The sequence below is a fragment of the Cydia amplana genome, chromosome 18 (assembly GCF_948474715.1).
Source record: "Cydia amplana chromosome 18, ilCydAmpl1.1, whole genome shotgun sequence".
Classification (NCBI taxonomy): domain Eukaryota; kingdom Metazoa; phylum Arthropoda; class Insecta; order Lepidoptera; family Tortricidae; genus Cydia; species Cydia amplana.
The window spans coordinates 10,315,668-10,337,354 of record NC_086086.1 but is presented as its reverse complement, the minus strand read 5'-3'; the positions used below and the strand labels follow the sequence as shown (position 1 = coordinate 10,337,354).

Sequence of the window (21,687 nt, the reverse complement as noted above, 5' to 3'; positions counted from 1 at the left end):
GCCAACGAGATGTCCCATTTTATCAGAGCACGTATTCAGCAGAAGCGGCTATTGAATTTTGTAACAATGCCACGAGATAACTAAGTAAACCGCAACGAGTTAATAGTTAAAATCCGTTGGCAGCATTTTGTCACGGTTTGTTAAATGTAACAGGCACGTATGAAGAGCTAACGACAAGAGTTTCATTAAATAATAGTTAATTACCAACACGGGAATAGAACCTTTCTTGACGCTTGAACTTGTAGTAACACTTTTCCAGTAGGCAACTAAAAACTTTGTTCTATCTCTTCTATCTTTAGGAAAAAGTAGGTCACAATAGTATGAAACCATAGATTTTATATCAGCAAAACATCCAAACAAGATTTATGTATATACGTCTAGATTTTTCATTTTATAAATAACCCGTCTCGTCTCAGCGATTTATCACTAGACACGTTATCCATCAGGACTTGAATTTCGTATTGTGATATATGAGATCCAGCGTTACGTAAAAGGTTTGCTTATATAAATACTAATATTTGCGTCTAGACATGGACAAATAAGCTCTAAAAGCACACGCCTCTGCCATCATCATTAGATAATACGACTGTGAAATTTAGATCCACGCTCGCTGATGGAAGCGGTATTGTTCCATTTCTTCTTACAGACTTCATTAATTCGAATAAAAAAAATATACAAATACTTAATGTAGGTAGTTATCTGTAAAAAGCTTACGTTATTCTAGTGGCCTTTGTAAGTACATGACTACCTAGTCGTTATATTAAGACGCTTAGTGGGGAAAACGTGGAAAACTAATTAGTAATACGAAGGAAATTCCGACTTACATTGAAAGAAATTCCGTGGTCGGCCATAAGGAATCTAATTTTATCCAGGGAATTCCTTTGTTGAAATTACTATTGGGAGAGTTTTTTTTCTTTAAACCTTTTCGGTATATTTTAAACCATATTAAATTTGGCACACAGCGCAAAATTAAATGGTTATACGTAATTAAAATTTGAGATAATACGAGCAAGCATTAATAAAAAGAAAATATAGGTCGAGGCCTCTTCATTGAAGAACCACATGAAGTAATAATTGAACAAAAATATTCGAGAAAATTAATTATGCGTCTATAAAATTAATTAATAATTTATAAACGGAGCGTCATCGAGTGATGAGCGCCACGGCTCAAGGTTTTAATTAATCTTAATACCGAAGACTCTCGTTACATTGTCAGACAACATTTAGGTAAGAGTAAATTCAAGGTCAATTTAAGGCGCTAACACGATGTAATTCATCTTCATTCAATGGATAAGAGAATATAGGTAATACCGTCGGTGACTCAATTAACTAGCTATTCGTAAACCTTACGCAAGAGATAAGATCTACCTATTGATTCGGTAAAATTATGCTAAAAGTGGGGGTTGCGTCAGAGGAAGGGTGGGGGACATTAGTGTGCGTACAGCATCATGTTACACAAAGGTATGATAATATCATTAGGATCAAATTAGTTTGCCTTTACATAGGAGCATAAAGTGAACGCATCAAATGGTCAGTTACTTTAGTGTGTTGCTTAAAGTATGTCTCAGGTTGATTCACTAAACCTGGCGCGGTTTTTATATGCGGATTTTGACAATTCAGTAGGTATAAAATCTCGCGCCAACTCTTATGAATCTACTTATACCAGTAATAATTTAAAAAGGTACAATAAAATTACTGCCGTGCTAAGCATAAGTGTAAGGCCTGAGTGGACGCTCGAAGCAGCTGATTTGAGCAGCGTGCACTAAGGCCGCTACCTATACGTTTGCATTTGTTTAACATGCACGCCGAACGCCCCGCCCCGCTGCACGCCCAACTCGAGCGTCCACTCAGGCCTTGTTACACTAAGTGCAATAACTGATATTAAAATATTTTTCAATTGTTGACCTTCGAGCCAATTCAATTAAAACTATATAGTTAGTGCACTTCTGCTTAGTGCGACAGAAAGGGACGTACTAGAGTTTCACCGAAAACTAAAAGCTCATAAAGAACGCTGGCAGTCGGAAACATTTACGATTGAAGCAAAGTGCTGAGTAAAGTTTTAGGGAAATTGAGTCAGCTGTCTCTTTCCCTCATTATGATGAAAAGTTGAGCGTGAACGGACATTATTTGTTATGTCTCGGGGATATTTTCTGAGGTAGAATTTAAAGGAATGGCCATAATAATACTAAAGTATCTTTTTGGTAATTGAATAGGATTTTTTTGTAAGCAAATGTTTCAGTAACAGCAATCATTAGGCTTGAGATTACTTTTGATTAAGACTAAAACAGGTTAATCTTTAAAATACTACGTGCTCAGTTTATTCAAATTAGAATACATACATATTTTCAGTCACTTTTTTATTATGGTTGCTAATTTTAATGGCGTATACCTAAAACATTTTTGTGAGACTGTGAGAAATTTACATACTTACTTAAAATACCACCTACCTACCTACCCACATACCTACTTAATATTTGAAGACCTAATATTACTCGAGAGTGTAGGCCCTAAACGACGGCGTTGCATGAACAAATAGATTTCCTTTGGCAGGATTGGTCCTTAGGACCCAAGGATGGATTTAAGAAGTGGAGCCACCAAGATTTTTGATGTAAATTTTTAGGGGGGGCTCTCAATTTTATCTCGATATCTATATCATTTTAGTTACTAGGCCAAGTTTGGTATCGTTTTCGTATAAATCGGGAATGCCAAATTCATTTATGATATCATAATGACACCATTCCGAAGTAAAAACACATACAATGTGAAAACAAACCTCTTTTTTAAATTCCTCTTCACGCTTAAACTGATGAACCAATTTAGTTGAAATTTGGTATAGAGATGGTTGGAGTCCCAGGGAAGAACATAGGATACTTTTAATCTCAGAAATAATCCCTTAAAGGTGTGACAAGGGAGGTGGAAATTTGTATGGGGATTCAATAACCGCTGAACCCATTTAGATAAAATTTGGTATAAAGATAGTTTGAGTCCCGGGGAAGAACATAGGATAGTTTTTATTCCAAAAAATCCCTTAAAGATGAAAGGTAAGGTGTAAGATTGTATGGGGAATCAATAAACGCTGATCCGATTTGCATGAAATCTATGTCTACATCTTTGATTTAGTTGAAAATGATACTAAACTTGACTTAGAACCTAATCTTAAAGAAATTATTAAATTCAGACGTCGCAGACGCTTAAAACCCCCCACCTGCATTAGAAATCTGGGTGGCTCCACTTCTTAAATCCATCCTCGGGTCCTAAGGACCAATGCTGCCAAAGGAAATCTTTTGTTTATGCAACGCCGTCGTTGACCTTTTTATGCTCTGAGCACACTCGACTATATTACCTTATTCTAATTGTGTCTTGCTCGTAATTTGCTCTGAGCTTGCCAATTTTGAACCCCATTTAATTAAGGGGACCTTTAATTAATCAAGGAAAGATAAATTGGTTTAAATGGAGGCCTCCCAGGTAAACGTCCAGCGTCCTACGATTTATATTGCTATATGTGTTTCGTTAATGGCATTAGGTATTGGTTTTCGGGTCAAGCGCTGAAGCAAATTCAAGACGTCTGAAATATTTAACAAAATGAGAGGAATATGAATTATTATAAGGACATTGATGTTTGATAGAATTTGCAGAAAAAAGGTGACATTAGGCCCAAGATATACTTGTAAGTTTTACTTACGTAAGTAGGGACACAGCTATACTACAGAATGAGAGGTGAATATCGTTATTTCATTCTAACAAATAGCTGTGTCTCTACTTAGGGATCATTCATTAATTACGTCACACGAATTTCTAGGTTTTTTTACCCCTCCCCCCTCCTTGTCACACTTGGTCACATTTTGCAAACCCCTCCACCCCTGGTGTGACGTCACATTTTAGGCAATTTTGTTTTCAACGAAATCGACAATATTAACTCGGCATTATTTTTTTAATAAAAAAATATTTTTGATATATAAATATTAGTAATTTGATAACACAACGAAAGTTACATCCAAAATCTCATTATCTAACTGTACAGCGAATAAAAAAATATAAATTAATTTTCGGTTACTGATGAAGTTAAAGTGACATCACAATGTTTGTGACTCCCCCCTCCCCCATGTCACAACATGTCACATTTTCTTGACCCCCTCCCTCCCCCTAAACGTGAGACGTAATTAATGGATGACCCCCTTATGTAAGTAAAGCTTCCAAGTGTATCTCGGGCCTAAGGTAAGCTACGTGTATCTCGTTCGTTACTTGAACCACAGAATAAATAATAGTACTAAGTAGGAACAGAAGGTTCGCTCTCTAACAAAACGCGTCTATTACGACAGATATGACCGCTAGGTGGCAAGCGCAAGCGCGAGCAGGCTCTGTTCCGGCAACTACTATGGCTAGACACCAAAATTGGTGTGGGCCGCATGTACTTGTAGCGACGCAACAAAACCGCGGAGTAAGCCACGCCTGGTTGAACCCAAAATATTTTTTCACCACACCAGTTCGGAAAGGCTTACTTTGCACTTCAAAAACGGATAGCAAAGTTGCACTTTGCTATCAGTAATTCAAATGTGAGGCAAATTAATGAAATGCAAATTTTGACTTGTTTTCTTATGTTTGCTGGTAGAATTGACTTTTAAATGATGATTTTGGATGATAAATATTTAATAACATTCATTTGAATTTGATTTGGTTTGATTTTGTTTGATATTTTACATTTAATATTTGGTTGGGGTTGGTGTGGTGAAAAATTTTGTGTTTCACTCGGGGGCAAATTTTGTTTAACCCTCGTGCTTTTAAACCCTCGCAACGCTCAATATTCCATTTTTCGAACCACTCGCTATGCTCGTGGTTCAATTTTGGACTCTTTCACTTACTCGGGTATCAATATTAGCACGAGCGGTTAAACAACAACTTTGCCCCGTTGTAAAACAAATAACTATAGAAAGTTTCCGACTAATACAGAGTGCTTCCTGTAACAGGAGCAATAAATTAAACTGTAGGCTGTACTCCTCAAACTGACCAACATTTGTTCAGCAACTTTTGAAAATAACTCAGGTTTTGATTTTTATTACACTTTAAAGTTTATTCTAAGACGCAATGTATTGCAAATTTTGTTATGTTTAAAGCGTGACAGGCAACGTCAAACACACTGATGTCAGCGTACATTGAAGGCAATATTTATTTTGTATGCAAAAGAGGAAGTCTAAAGGATTCATAATTTTTAAAAGTTGCTGAACAAATGTTGGTCAGTTTGAGGAGTACAGCCTACAGTTAAATTTATTGCTCCTGTTACAGGAAGCACCCTATATATTTTAATAAGTAAAAACAAAACATTATGTCGCCTTAGAAACCCTTTCTTGAAGTCTGATTATAATTATTGTAGCAAGTATATCGATAAGTTTCATCATTAAAACTTAAGCGTCCATACGCTTAAGAATTCTAACTGTTAAATAGGTAGTTGTAATAAATTCACAAGTTCATTAAGGAAAATGTTGTGGTTTCAAGACAAAACACTTTTTCTCACGCTACAACATTTTGTGGACGTTAAAATAAACTGTTTCGAAGATTTCCAAGGTGCCCTTTTTAATATTGGTGGTAGATTTTATAGCTAGTATAATAAATAAAAATAAGTTTTTGGCAATAATTTCATTTTTGGTACAAGCTTTTATCGCTGACTGTACTATTTTTTACGACAGACAACTTAACTCATCGAGACAATTCTAAAAACCCCTAACACTATTAGGTTGCGTTGTTTCATCAAAAAGTTCCTATGGCCATCTCCTGTCTCCATCATCAGATCAGCTCGATGGTACCATAATATTGCATTGTCACCCGACTTACATGTGTATGCAAAATTTCAGCTCAATCGGAAACCGGGAAGTGGATCAAATTTAACTTGCAAAATTTGATTACAGACAACGGGACAGGTGAAACTAAATAAAAGCTTGTAAAAAGGAGTATTAATTTGCAGAGTTGTACTGTAGGTAATATTAATGTAATAATAAAATGATAAAGTCTGTAGGTACATCTCTATAGTTGTAAAATGTTTAAAACATTTGTTACATTTACTAATGTGATTGTGAACATAACATTTTGTATATTTAATCCCTATCTGTTACAGATAGGTATTAAATACATAATAAATAAATTTATTATTCATCGCAATTAAAACCTAGAAATGATAACAGCTCTAGTTTTATTATTTTATCGCTCTTGTGACGAGAATCTTTTGAATTTATTCGCTGAATATATTCTTATATCTTGGGAGCCGATCAACCCTGTTTTACTTCACGTAACCACCTTTTTTCAAACTGTTTGAACGGGTGCCAATTTTCAGGGTTCAGATTTACCGATTTATGCGAGGAACGTAAGAAACGGTGGCTACGCGGGCCATATTATTTTATTGCAAATAGAATTTGTTATGGTAAAAGGAAATTTGCTAGAAGCGAAAGCGATTGGGTATGATATATAAGATAAACCTCCAGTTTTCTTACTCGTATTTATTATTGAAATAACAATTTATACATTATATCTACTATGCCATTATATCAATATGAGCTTATATTGATCAAATTAATAAAGTGACGTAATTTTGGATACTATTTTTCTCTATCATTATCCCCTAGCTGCTTGCTGCTTGCTTGTGCTGAGCTTGTGACTATACTTTTCAGTGTACAATATGGTAAACACTATAAGATGGAAGAAGAAGTATTATTTAATCACTATCTGTTTCATATCTATAAGCGGTGGTGGCCGAGTGGATATGACGTCCGACTTTCAATCCGGAGGTCGCGGGTTCAAATCCCGGCTCGTACCAATGAGTTTTTCGGAACTTATGTACGAAATATCATTTGATATTTACCACTAGTTTTTCGGTAAAGGAAAACATCGTGAGGAAACCTGCATGCGAAGAAATTCAAAGGTGTATGTGAAGTCCCCAATCCGCATTGGGCTAGCGTGGGGACTATAGCCCAATCCCTCTCGCGCATGAGAGGAGGCCTGTGTCCAGCAGTGGGACGTATATAGGCTCAAATTATTATTTTATAGCTTCTATCCTGCGAGTACAAATTTTTGCAACTAAATAGTTACATTCATAATTTGACGATTTTCTCGCAGACTACTCGCCTTTCATTCCGAAATATCCGTTTTCGCCGTCCCCGGTACGGGGAAGAATGCAGCAGTCAGCGGTCTAATGTAATAGTCTAATGTAGTAGAACGTTAATTACCGTCATCATTGTTATTCGAAGAATGGGCCAATTCCAGCCATTAAAATGCCTTTTAGCGTGACTTTATTACCTATGCTTTCACTGGATTCTTCATCTCTGGGAAAATGGGATTGTTTTAAATTCAAGTAAGTACAGTCAGCAGCAGAAGTTGCTGAGCGGGCGAGGTGTTCAAAATTACCTTGACGCGCTCTTATTCTCTTAACAATAAAGTCGCGTCAAGATCATTTTGAACACCTGGCCCGCTTATCAACATCTGCTGCTGACTGTACATGTTTAATATTAACTACTGGGCATTATTTTATATTACACAAATCTCCCAAACAAAACAATGTCATTTCTTTTAAGTGTCACGTTTTTTGGACAAAAAAACGATATGTTGTGCTTCATCGCAAACAAAATGACTGGAAAAAAATCGCCCAAACGCACATTTTTATACTGATTGAGCTCATTTATTTTAATGTTGCTCATAAATCGCGCTTTTTCTCATAGCGAATGAAAAGATAGCAGCTATTGTCTAACTGATAAAACATATTACGCTCTTAATATCGAAAGTAACATTAAAATGTTATACTTAAATTACAAATCATTTCGCCCAGCAGTTTCTTCAATTGATATTTCAAAATCCAATTAGGCATCGCTATACCCACTCAAAACTCGTCGAAGAACATCGCAATTTGTCAGAAAAGCCTCCCCGAACATTATGAGCGTAAAATTCAAGTGAAAGGTCGCTAGCAGGACGCAAAGACCACAGACCCATTTGCGCCGCGGGGGGAATTCAAAATTAGGTGAGCCGTTAAGCGTCGAGCATTTTTAAATTGTTCAGCATTACAATATAAATTTAAATTCTTGATCTAATATATTAAATAATGAAAAGAATAAAAACACGGTTATTAGGTAAGAATCAATCTGTATGGTAACCATAATATCATACACGCATAAATACACAATTCTTGCCAGCTCTCCTGAATTGATCTATAAAATCAATATTAAATCTAGATGAGATTTTTTAACATTACAACGTTCTGGTCTAGTGTTTAAAAGATTAATTCGAACTACAAATTAATAATTGTCGACAACACTTGTCCACTATTAAAGGTTTATTGCAAAATATTTAACTCAAATTACGAAGGGAGATCCAAAAGTTCGTGGAATGGTGGGTACAATCAAATACATGCGAGGTTCGCCGAGAACCCAACTGTGATAAGTGGATATTACTTTGTCACCTTCCTCGGATTACACTTGACCCCGTCTTAAGAATCAGCTAAAAGGTTCTTAGTAGTAATAATGAATGGCAGTATTGTTTGGACGTAATTTTGCGTTGTTATCTTTGGACATTAGATTTCTTCAATCTTTTTTACAGAGCTGCAAGAAAATATTTTACGTAATTTATTTATCGTATGGCATTTACATTTACATTACACTGTTCATTCATTAACTAAGTACATAGTTTATAATCTAAATCTATATTTTTCCAAGTAAGTAGGCGATAGCTGCTCTCGTAATGGTTTACGTAATTTATAGGTAGATAAAGAATCGGTCTAACGGAAATCGCACTCATAGCCCTAATAGTATCGTTCAAACATAGCCAAATACTTATTTACTATATAAAATAATAGATTTCGTTCACTAACATAACATTCCATCAAAACTCTCCTATTTCCCACAATTGTTGAACGTATAAAATTCCTCGCTCTCACTTTGAACGGCGGAGTAATGCAATTAGAAGTAGCTTGCGTGAGAACAGTGACCACCGACCCTTTTCCAAGGAGCCGGCAACCTTAAACCTCAATCGTACCGTCGTAAAAGTATCCCTGATCCATTTAAAATAAGGTTTATTTCAAAATACCGCGAATTAGAGATAGTTAAGGCCTTTTACAGGCATTGTACATAAGTTATTAAGCTATACCGTAAAGCTCGTTAATAGCATGGTTAATTGCCCCGAGACTTGTTTTCTTTGTAGTAAATGACGAAAACGTGCAAACTGGACTTGCGTTTTCAGTCCGTAGTTTGCATGTGATTTTTACGTTTTTGAATAATAATTATAGCTTTGTTCTTAATTTTTCTTAGAACTGTATTCATAATAGTTACAAAACTTCACATGTGTATTGTAGGTCGTAAACACAATATGATATTGCAATAATTTGATATACCTAGGTATGTATTTATGTATAATAATTATAATGTTATAATACGCCAAAGTTAGCCACAAATTTAAATAGAGACAAAACTAAACAAATGTTTCATTCAAAGTAAAAGCTGTAAAACTCTACTGACTTACTCCAAAATTTAGTATTAATATGTAAATGTCCGGGTCGTTATTAAATAAAATTACCTTGCTCGTAATAAAATTTATTCCCGCAAATTTAAGGTACACTGGCAAAATGTATAATTTCGGCAAAGTAAGGTATACCTACACATTAAACAATTTTGAATGTTGCGTAGGTAATTGGGGTCATTATGGTTAGACAGAATACTGACCGTGCACCCTAAGGCATAACAATATTCAACAAACAGTTTACAATTGCTACAGTTGAAAGAAAAATACATAATAAGTACTTGCAAAATAATATTAGACTTTACTGCAGGTTACAAGGGAGGCTTACATAGAAAATTATACCTTTGCAAAGGGGGCTTGGCGACTAGTACACCGCTGCCACTAGGTAATCATTGCGTAACTTTGACGTAACGTTACTTGTTGAATTAAAATGTTAGTCAAACTATCTTTTGATATGTATTTTATGCCGTTCTCTTTTTCTAACCTTCGTCTACTAAATCACTCTTCTTCTTCTTCCTTGCGTTTGTTCCGGCCTTTTGCCAAGGCTCATGGGAGCCTGGGGTCTGCTTGGCAACTAATCCCAGGAATTGGCGTAGGCACTAGTTTTTACGAAAGCGACTGACATCTGTCCTTCCAACCCAGAGGGTATAAACTAGGCCTTATTGGGATTAATCCGGTTTCCTCACGATGTTTTCCTTCACCGAAAAGCGACTGGTAAATATCAAATGATATTTCGTACATAAGTTCCGAAAAACTCATTGGTACGAGCCGGGGTTTGAACCCGCGACCTCCGGATTGCAAGTCGCACGCTCTTACCGCTAGGCCACCAGCGCTTCATGTCTACTAAATCGTGGCGGGTGACTTTGTTTTATAAGGCGCAGTAGTGTCTACTAAATCACTACACCTTATAAAACAAAGTCACCACGTCTGTCTGTTTGTGTGTTTGTATGTTCGCGATAAACTCAAAAACTACTGAACGGATTTTCATGCGGTTTTCATTCACCTTTCAATAGATAGAGTGATTCTTGAGGAAGGTTTATTCGGTATATAATTTGTTAAGGTTTTGTATAAACCGTGCGCGGGTCGCTAGTTATTATTAAATACGCAGTGGTCGCAACTATAATGTCGTAAATAAGTTTAAAAATATTTCCTACATACCGCAAAATCGTTCCAGCCCAGACAACTGAAAGAATTGTACTAAAGCGCGGAAACAAAGGCGCCTCTGATTGCGTTCTGCCACTGACAGATGAAAGAGTTGCGTATACTATTAACTGCACCATATATGCTTGAAATCCTCTAGACGGAGTTTAGAGCAATTATTTCATGAAACCGATGCTGCCAAAAATACTGTGGTGCGGGGGACGAAGTGAGCGAGTCCCGTGCCGTGATTGGTCCCTTCAAAGACACGGACGTCACACAAAGACACTTTGACTCGAAAATGGAGTAAAACTAGCGTATATTTGTGGCGGAGGGGGTAGCGCTACTATGCTCAGTCTGGAGGATGTCTTGTCTGTGACCATACCTTAATATATAGTGCCACTTATTGTGAGTTAACGTAGGCACAGAAAGTAAGTACCACATCAATAGTAATGTTACCTAAAATGTTGTCCAAATTACTTTCAAAACTACAATAGGAGTTACGTTCTACCACACTACTACTACCCTTAGTAATAGGAGTTACATTTGACCACAAAACTGGAGACGAGCAGTGCCCAGCAAATAAAAGCGCCCAAAACGCGTCACTATCCTTAGAAAAAAGCAGCCAAGTGCGAGTCGGACTCGCCCATGAAGGGGTCCGTAATTTATGACGTATTAAGAAAAACGACTTACTAGATCTCGTTCAAACCAATTTTCGGTGGAAGTTTGCATGGTAATGTACATCGCATATTTTTTTAGTTTTATCATTCTCTTATTTTAGAAGTTACAGGGGGGGGGGGACACACATTTTACCACTTTGGAAGTGTCTCTCGCGCAAACTATTCAGTTTAGAAAAAAATGATATTAGAAACCTCAATATCATTTTTCAAGTCCTATCTATAGATACCCGACACCTATGGGTTTGATGAAAAATTTTTTTTTGAGTTTCAGTTCTAAGTATGAGGAACCCCCAAAATGTATTGTTTTTTTTTTCTATTTTTGTGTGAAAATCTTAATGCGGTTCACAGAATACATCTACTTACCAAGTTTTAACAGTATAGTTCTTATAGTTTCGGAAAAAAGTGACTGTGACATACGGACAGATAGACAGACAGACAGACAGACATGACATGACGAATCCATAGGGTTCCGTTTTTTGCCATTTGGCTACGGAACCCTAAAAACTACCTATTTTGTTATTTTATATTAAAGGTGAAACGTTTTATACTCATTTGTTATCTATATACTTTGTTGTTGCTAATATAATCTGTATTGTTTTGGCTCCATAAGCACCTAACTTAAACTACATCGACCTATATGTACCTACTAACACGAAATACCTACAATACAATTATTAAGTTACTTTAGGTTTTGATGTTAAATATTTTAAAGCCAGTTACAATTTTATATTATATTTATTTTTCTAAACAATGTTTGTATATATATTTACTGCAAGCGTATTATGATTGTTTTGATTTTTGGATATTTTTCAATCAAATAAATTGTACCTTGCTTATCTTTATCGTATATTAGCTCATTTTACATATGTTACATTATAAACATCCATCCACCCACACATACTTTCATACATAAATTGCAAAAATAAATAATGGTTAATAGCAAACGCCTTATCCGACTAGCTAGTCGCAATTAAAACAAATATTAAACTTATAACAACCTCCTGTTTACATCACAGATAAAAAACTCAAATAAAATGCACTCAAACTAACCCCGTCACGTGTCGCGAGTTCTCTAATTACGCTTTATTGTGAGAAACGTTAACGAGGAAATTATAAAGTTTCCGACTCACCACTGGAAACTGTTGGAACACTAATAAGTTCAGGATCATCAATTTACATGGCGACGGGTTGCAAAACATTTCACGGGTTAAGTATGCCATTATATGTTTAAGTAGCATGCGACATTAAACTACATAAACATTCTCGACTACCTTCCCGTTATTTCGTATATATACCTTTATTTATTTTACATAATTAATTTTACATAGCTGGCTTAAAATGAGTGTAGTTTTTTTATTTAATTCTTGAAAAATATTATGATTCGTCCACACCTTAATACAGGGTGCCATTTGAGTCGTGATCAGTAATATGTTTTTCTAACTCCATAAACAACGAGCAATTTAATGCCCCTACTCTTACTAAAATCAGACAGGGTGCGTATAGAAATAATGTTCCCAAAATAGAAACATTAAGAAATAAGTACGTACTTATCGATGACAAATTAAACGTGTTTATCCTTATTTCGGATAAAATTGAAATTAAATGAGTATTTAAAATATTACTTACGTTTGAATTAGTTGTTTATCGAGCGAAGGTTATACAATTATCGAGGGATCAGACTGACTGGGATAAAGGACTGAAACAAAACTTTTATGGATATGTCGTCTATATATATACTTAAAAAAAACATTCACATAATTATTTATCAATGTAAATGAAGTACTCAGAAGCGTTCACGGAATTATTTGTTACGTTACGCGTTCATTTAAAGCAGAGCTTATGAAACTAGGACACCCTTTTTATCCAATACAGATGAGTCTAGAGTAGCGAAGGACCCGTAACTTTTAATAACATGGATTTGAAATGAAAGCTCGAGAGCGGACGGGACGTCGCGTCCAGAATCTTGCAAGATTGTATCTTTTTTCTGTACGACCTAGAGCGTGCCTTGTATTGCTGGCTTTGTACTTGATGGCTGTAGTACTTGATTCGATTCGGAAAGACCCTCGACAATGTTACTTTAACAAACTTTTTCAATACTTAGTTATTTTTACAATTTAACAATTAATTTGCATTGTATTTATCTATAAATTTGATATAGGTACCTATGTAAAAAATAAATATGTATGTGTGTGTATGTATTTAAAAATTACCTTTTACCATGTGTCTGCGGAAGGTCCTTGTCGCTACTAATTACCTCTCATTTTGTGATGTAATTGGGGTAGGTAATTATTAATAGCATTGGGTAATATCAAAACTACAAATTTATACAAATTAAAATCTTTTTTTGAAATAATACATAATTTGGTTTTCAGGTGATAATAAACTGATTATAATATACAGTGTGTAAATCCAATACGGGCGAATATTTAAACGGTGGTTAGCATAGGACCTAAAAACAAAATAATTCGGCCCGCAATGTTACGGGACACCACACAAGTTACGGGATACGAGCTTTTTAAAGTAACTGTCAACGCTTGTTGGCAGTTACTATAAAAAGCTCGTATCTAGTAATGTCATGTCATCTTCTGTTTCTTAATGTTTGCAGTACATTGCTGCTCGGTACATGTGGAAAAAATTAATCACGGGGTCATAATTAAGTGTAACTTAAAAAGACATTTTAATTAATGATAAGACGGGTAAATTCTATATCTGGTTTAATTTATTGCCCGTATTAGACTTACACACTGTATGTAATAGACACTGCAACATTCGTGTTGGTATATTTAGATATGCGGCAGTATAGGGTGTGACAACTACCAGATAGGCAAAACACGTTGCGTAGCATGTTGCAACAAAATGGTGAACAAGTTCCACGCTGCTATCAATTCTCTTTGCAAAACAAAGAAGAATACGGATAACAATCTTATCTTCTACTTCCAAAGTTGATTAAAAATACGACAAAATTCAGTAATGAGATGGGGCAAGACTCGCCGAAGCGTAACACCGCGCGCCTGAATTCGGAATAAACAATACGTTTTATTAACAGTTGTTTCCCTTTTACAACGCTCCGGGTTATTATCACTGCATATTTCATTTCGATATTGAATAAATGATATCGAGTTTACCTAATAGGTATTGTGTTCATTTTGTTGTGTATAGTGACAGTGTTTCAATAATTCATATTTTCTTGTATACCTATACCTATAAAGTCATCTCATTATATTGATTTCGGTACTTTCACTTTCACATGTGACAATGTTGATTGATTCCAATTGATTTAACATTTTATATGACATTTTGTCAGAATTGAATACATCCGATTAGCATGAAAACCAATTATTCAAGCCTTTGGTTTTGGTTATATCAAAAATATAATATGCATGTACGACGTACCTATTTATACATCCATTTAAAAATGTTAAATAGTTGTTTAAAGTATCAAAAGAAGAAAATGATACAAACATGTAATTAAGTTCCAAACTCAAATGGTGTCATATAAAGTTCATTCGGCAGAAAATCTAATCGGAAATAGGTACCGTAATTGGCCTGGACTTGACACGTCTAGAGTCAAATTTATCGTTTATTTCCCAACTAATTCTAAAGCCCCATCAAAGATTTAAGTATTGTGCTGCAATGCTCACGGGTTATGAGAAAAGTTCTTATATAATTTTTAAAACTTAAGAGCGCTTCGCTTCTGAAACACCAGAACAGTGCAGCGTTGTAGACGCGGAACTTTTAAATATTCAAGTTAACATAAACACTTTTAAGTTTCATAGTGTTGGACGCACTCCCACGGAATTATACTTGCACATCACCTGAAGCCGGCTTTGTTCGGGACAGTGGAAATTTCCTGCATAAAAGCTTGCTTAAAGCTCGGTACGGTTACTGTATGTTGAGGCGAATTTGTGGACGAACCGTTTGCGGCGCACCAAACACATTACTGCATCAGCATTTAAAATAATGCTTGTGTTGTGCAATGTACATACGTGACATGGTTTGTGATGGAACTGCAATTTCGAAGTCACATTTATATTGTCTGCAGACAAATCTCCGGCAAACATAATGTCTGTACTTAATTCCCGTCATATAGACGGCATGGCAGACCAATCTGCCAGACAGATGTGACGGAGACACATATAAGTAATGTATGGCTCACGCTATACCGGGCCGAGCCAGAGCCAAGGCATCCGTCATGTCATTTTCTATGACGGCTATTCGGTAATATAGTATCTTACTGTTTATATATGCAAGTTTGCCCAGTAATATGAATATCCTTATTTGATCTCTTTCTTATCTTAAGAATAATAAATTACCGTTTTATATAAATGGTCGTACGGAAGGGTGGACAAAATCAAGAACCTGGCATATATTCATTATGCATGCATGAACCTTACCTATTTCTGTAGTTAACCTTACGTGGACTTCGATAACATATTCTATTTCAAGAGGCTCTTCACGATAAACGATCACGTGTTTGAAATGTTAATCGTATACTGGGCTTTATATAGGTATAGGGAATAAGAAATTATTCTTTTGCATTAGCAACTTCGCTTAGTTAGCCGCGCGAACTTTTCACATTTATTCTGAAAAGTTGCTCCATTGAGGGCATACGAGGGCTTCTTATAAACGATCTGGTACAAGACTTGATTGTTTGTTCGCAATCAAAGTCGAACAAGGCTTGTAATATATTACGATAATTTGAATGAAATTAGTGAGGAAATCTCAGCAATTTTGGTTTAGGTATTATGTAACAAGAATAATATTTTTAATAGGGGGCCAGTTTGCGGTAATATCATATTGTAATTTAATAAGATAGCGTCATGTAGGTATATTCAGACAGGGTCATAATATTACGTGCTGCATTTAAAAAATTTTTTATTACGTGTATCAGCATTTAAAATTGGGAATGTGAGAAATAAAGAGTTAAATAAGTACAGTTTTTTACTACCTATGCTATAAAAAAAATCAAATTCATATTGTATTTAGTTCAACTAAATTTACATATCTGGGTAATTCTTATTCTTATGCATTTTTTGTGTAACACGTAAGAATAGCATGTATTTTTGTGAAAATAAGTAAACTCTATATCAATATACTTAGCAATTTACCACTAGTTTTAGGTCAACCTAAATATATTGTCCGAAGAGTATTATAAACATATAAAAAAAATTACAAGTGCGAAATGTCACGGACCGTGTAGTGTGACTTCCCCGGATTTTGTGATATTTGATTTTTTTTTTTTTAAATATGAAGTGATTTTGTAATAATTTATATTAAATATAAAACACTAATCCTTGTTCTACAACACTGTTTAAAAATTGTATGGATTTATAACGATTTTTATATAATTTTAAGCAATATACATTTTGTGATCAGTTTTCGCGTCACCGCCGCGCGTGGTAATATAAACATGCGGTACTCGGTAGAAAATTATCTTTACTACTGGCAGCCTTTTTAAAGTTTTTTAAGAACGACAACACTGTGTTGTTGTCATATTTGGAAATGGCTGATGGTCGAAGTTTTGTCGAAAATTGTTTATTTGTGTTAATTTGTAAAAATGGTCAACCTTAATGCGTCACTGCCGTGTTAGAAATTTAAAAATAAGTACCGGTTTCACGTTATAGTTTGTAACATATAAGATATACGTCATACATTGAAGATTAAGCTAATTATTTAACATTTGCAAATTCAAAGGTAATTTTTAAATAATACCGAACATGTTCCAAATTGTCACGACCGTGGCCTCAAAAATCTGTCACCGTCACGGACTTTTGAATCCACGTTTGTGACATATAGACACGTGGTCGTGAAATTATTAATTCGCATGATTATTTAGAGGCATATGTACTCTTTAGAAATGGATTTTCATTAGCTATACAGTGCCAGCCACTTGAATAGCCTCACTCAACAAAATTAATATTTCTCATAGTAATATAAAAAGGAGATATATATTAAACATTAAATATGAAATAAAACAAGAAGCCTTGTAATAGTAAATACAATATTTATTGTTATCTAATCAAAGTTTTAAGAAATAACGTCAAACAAATAAATTGACCCTTCCACTTGAATAGCCTCACATGCTAAAAGATACTGTTTAGTTATTAAAACTCTCGTTTAATATTTCGTATACCTTCCATTAGACCTTATTAATTCGAAAATATGTTTAGGTAGTGATTCATATACAGAATATATGTAATTAACGTCCACAGAATCCCAAACAGTGTAAATAGCTTGAATGAGTTCTTCTTTATTACTAAACTGTCTTCCGTTGTAATATAATTGCCGAGAAAGCCAACCCCAGGCATTTTCCATGATGTTCAGATCAGGGGACAAGGATGGCCAATCTAGAACTTCAATCTGGTTTTCTTCAAACCACTTTGTAACTATGGCTGACTTGTGTATGGGAGCATTATCATGCTAAAAAAACACTTTTTTTCTACCTATTACTTTTCTGATCTTACTTTTTGTTTCTTTTAATAAATTTAAATACTTTTCAGAATTTAGTCTTCCGTCTACCACAATTAAATCAACAGTACCATAGTAAGAAATTGCTCCCCAAACCATCACCGATCCGAGAGTTGAATGATGACGTGATAGTACTTTCGGTTCTTTCCTTAGGTCATGAAAATAATATTTAAATCCATCTGGACCATCTAGATTAAACTTTTTCTCATCACTAAAAATCACATTTCGCCACTCGGTTTTCCAGCACATGTACTTTTTAGCCAAAGACAGTCGACCCGCCACATGTTGTTCGCGCAAAGGAGGTTTACTCATGATTTTTTTTCGTTTGAGGTGGGATGATGTTCTAATAATCCGTCGAACTGTAGAGAGAGGTGCTCTAGTATTTATTTCACTAGCTATTTGCCTGGCGGTCTTGGTGGAATTTGAAGCAGTGCGTAAAATAAGTCGACGTTCACGATCCGTAGTGGCAAATTTTGTGCGTCCTTTATACTGGTGGCCGTAATTTTCCTTATTTTTAACATAATTATTAATAACTTTAGGGCTGCGACCTATTTTTTGAGCTATCTCACGATGGGATAATTTTAGAGTTAAATAAAAATTAACCTTTTCAATTTCTAAACTTGTAAGTTTTTTCCACGTCCCATAGTCACAAAAACACTGTGTTTATCGCGTTACTGCAGGTACTTAATAGAATGCCATCTGTATTATCTAATCATAATAAAATAAATTTGAAAGCGAAACTTAAATGCACGGTTTGGACGATTATGTTACACTGAGGCTATTCATGTGGACGGCCCGTATTAGCTCTTGCGTCCACAACGTTTCGCGCGCAGACAAATTCGGACTTGTTAATGTGTCGTTCGATAAACGTCAGGGCGTACAATTCAAATTTAAGATATATTGATAAAAATAATCACGTATAATTATAATACTCACAATATATAGGTGAGGCTATTTAAGTGGTTGGCACTGTAGATCATTTGCTCTTATTGCCCGACTGCGAATGTATGATGTGTATCCACTTCTTTGTCACGCTCTATGGCCTATATAGTTTGACGGATTTCAACGTATAAGCTGTCATTAGGTTTGTCGTAGTCATGGTATTCACTTAGGCTATGTTCAAATAATTACATTAATCAAAATAGTGGGGTTGGCCGCCAAAATGCCGAAATGTCACGATTGAGGGACACTTTGTCACAACCGTGTTTATGTACTAATTTTATTTACCAATCCTGAGGGTATTAAGCTTGACCATATGCATCAAAATTTTACTTTTTGTATGTTCTTTTGATATATGTAACAATATGTCAAAAATTAAAACTTTTGTGAAAAAAAAATTTTTTTTGGACACAATTTAAGAATCACCCATCTGCATAATACCGAAATACCAAATAGATAGTTTTGTAAAAACTAGTGCCTATGCCAACTCTCGAGATTAGTTGCCAAGCGGACCCTAGGCTCCCATGAGCCGTGGCAAAAGCCGGGACAACGCGAGGAAAATGATGACCGAAATACCGAATAGGACCCGAAGCTAAGGTGAGGTACAAATGTGTGGTGTCATTTAAAATTTCTATCAGGTGCCATACTTTTTCCAGAAGGTCAATCCTTAATTTTCGCCTATCAACATAATTGTGACTCTTGAAACCACATTTAACAGCACCAGTCACGCGTGTAATGAACGCTTTGGATTTAATTCCGACCCCTGAATTACATTAATTTGAATCAACACGTCGACAACAAACCGGAACGGATGTTTAACTGTTCACTATCTCCATCAGTCAGTTAGTAATTGGTTGAAACACGTGATTACTGCTGGCAGAAGGCCAAAGGGCGGCATGCCAGCGTCCTTAACTACCTGTTGAGACTTCGCGTGGATAGCTGTTATTGTTTTATAGGAATGCGAAGAAAAGGTAAGGTCCAATAAATAGGTAATAGTCTATGTGTGCTACAACCCCTTCCCCATAAAACATGTTTTATCAATTTTACGTGGGTTAGAATTACGGAAGTTGTCATCTTACAATGCATGATACTGTGATATTGACTTCGGAAGTAACCACAACGACGAAAACAATGTCTAAAACTTGTTCTTTTTAGATCAAGTCTGCAAATAGTCGTTTAGTCGTTCGTACTTAATTAAAACTAAAAACATTTCGGCCAGTGTAGGTGTAGAATTGTAGAGGTTATAACAGAGTAAAATGGTAGGGTTGGACGTAGACACAACAACTCTATTAATAAACTGGGTATCCACCTTTGCAACTGTGTGTTTGGCGAGCTTGGCGTGGGGTTATAATTGCTATGATAGCCACCACAGGGACAGCATAAGACACTGCTGATTTTTTAAATCAGTTTTAAACTTTCATATGTGTGTGGTGGTCAAAAATCCCACGATTCTAACCTCGGTTGTGCTGTGAAAACGGTTTTCAAAAAAATTGCAAACAGATGACTAGAAATTTGGCCAGGATCCATCATACATACTGCTGTATTCGAACTTCAAGATATTCACAAGAGACGACACGTATTAGATCCATTCTAGATACGTTATAGTTTAGATTTCAACTAGTTCTCTTTTGCAGCGCAATTCGGGCAACCAATGTCACTTTAGATAGTGTTAGATATCTATTGGATGTGAATTGGATCTCTAAGTCATATCTTGTGGAAATCGTTCAAGAGTATCTCCAGAATCGCGGAAATGTCAAATTTGACAGGTTAGATCTTAAACATATCGTTATCGTATCTTGGTGATGTCTAAAAGATATCGAACAGATGTCTATTTCAAAATCCGAATCGGGCCCATAGACACATGTTAAGACAGGTAAAGGAGTAAAATCTGCAGATTATGAACATTATAGTATACAGAGTCACTGACCTGGACATGATATGGCGCCACCTTCTCTTCACCCTTGATCTCGACATTGATGTGTAGCCGGATTGCGCCGGACACCGCCGACTTGTCCGTCCGCTTCTCCAAGTTGTACCACACGTCCATCTCACCGGACAACGTTCGAACCTAGGGAGTAAGTATTTTAAGTTACTTAAGCATTTCTCAAAAAAATTGTACATTTCGATCACATCTTAGATTTCTATAAAAATTGGTATGCTGGTAAAGTACATGAAGCTGAACAATTTCCACCATATTTCCCAAAATGTCCAAGAAAGTTTATATGAAACATCCTTTTTTGTTACCAGATTTCCTTACACATTTGGTAACAAAAAAGGAATGTTTCAAACAAACTTTCTTGGACATTTTGGGAAATATGGTGGAAATTGTTCAGCTTCATGTACTTTACCAGCATACCAATTTTTATAGAAATCTAAGATGTGATCGAAATGTACAAATTATTTGAGAAATGCTCACCTAATCATTGTACCTTAGTTTTAAAGCAGTTTTTGCAAAATTTCTTTCTTGTACATCGACAATTTTATAAAAAAAATCCATTTCGCAATATGTTAAGAATGATACTGTGAAACGTATTTTTTAGTGATATTTTACTTATAAAATTCACATGCTTGTCTGACTTTGATGGAATTGTGAAAGAATATTGTGACGTAAAACAAAACGAGATTAATGTCGTCCATTCAAACGGTTGCTCTGATCATATTAGTAGACCTACATCAACCATAATCAAGACTATTTTCATTAATGCTGACAAAATTCAGGTTCAGAATAACAGTTAAATACTTACTTCAATGATCGTCTGTCCCAGGAAATCGTCAGACTCCCTCGTCAACTTTTGTCGAAGCTTAGATTTCAGGTCGTTGTCCTCATCCCACACGCGTACTTTGATGCGGTCCGATGAATTATGACACTCACTGCAAATTTCATAACCAACTTAACAATCCCTGCCACTTTAAATCTTGTTTATAGCTTTAAGCCAACATTAGCAAAACACATACCGCGCGAAATGCCAACATAAAT

The 21,687-nt window shown here is 35.4% G+C and overlaps 1 protein-coding gene across 1 annotated transcript in view; it reads right to left on the bottom strand.

Annotated features, from left to right (window-relative positions):
* The window catches only part of LOC134656601 (protein unc-13 homolog B-like), a 326,977-nt gene that overhangs the window by 13,131 nt on the left and 292,159 nt on the right, over window positions 1–21,687 (bottom strand). Inside the window, exons 25-26 of the mRNA XM_063512157.1 lie at window positions 21,455–21,581; window positions 20,638–20,778 (exon numbers count right to left, since the gene is read on the bottom strand). Of these exons, the coding sequence (XP_063368227.1) occupies window positions 20,638–20,778; window positions 21,455–21,581 (268 nt within the window). The remainder of the gene's footprint in view (window positions 1–20,637; window positions 20,779–21,454; window positions 21,582–21,687) is intronic.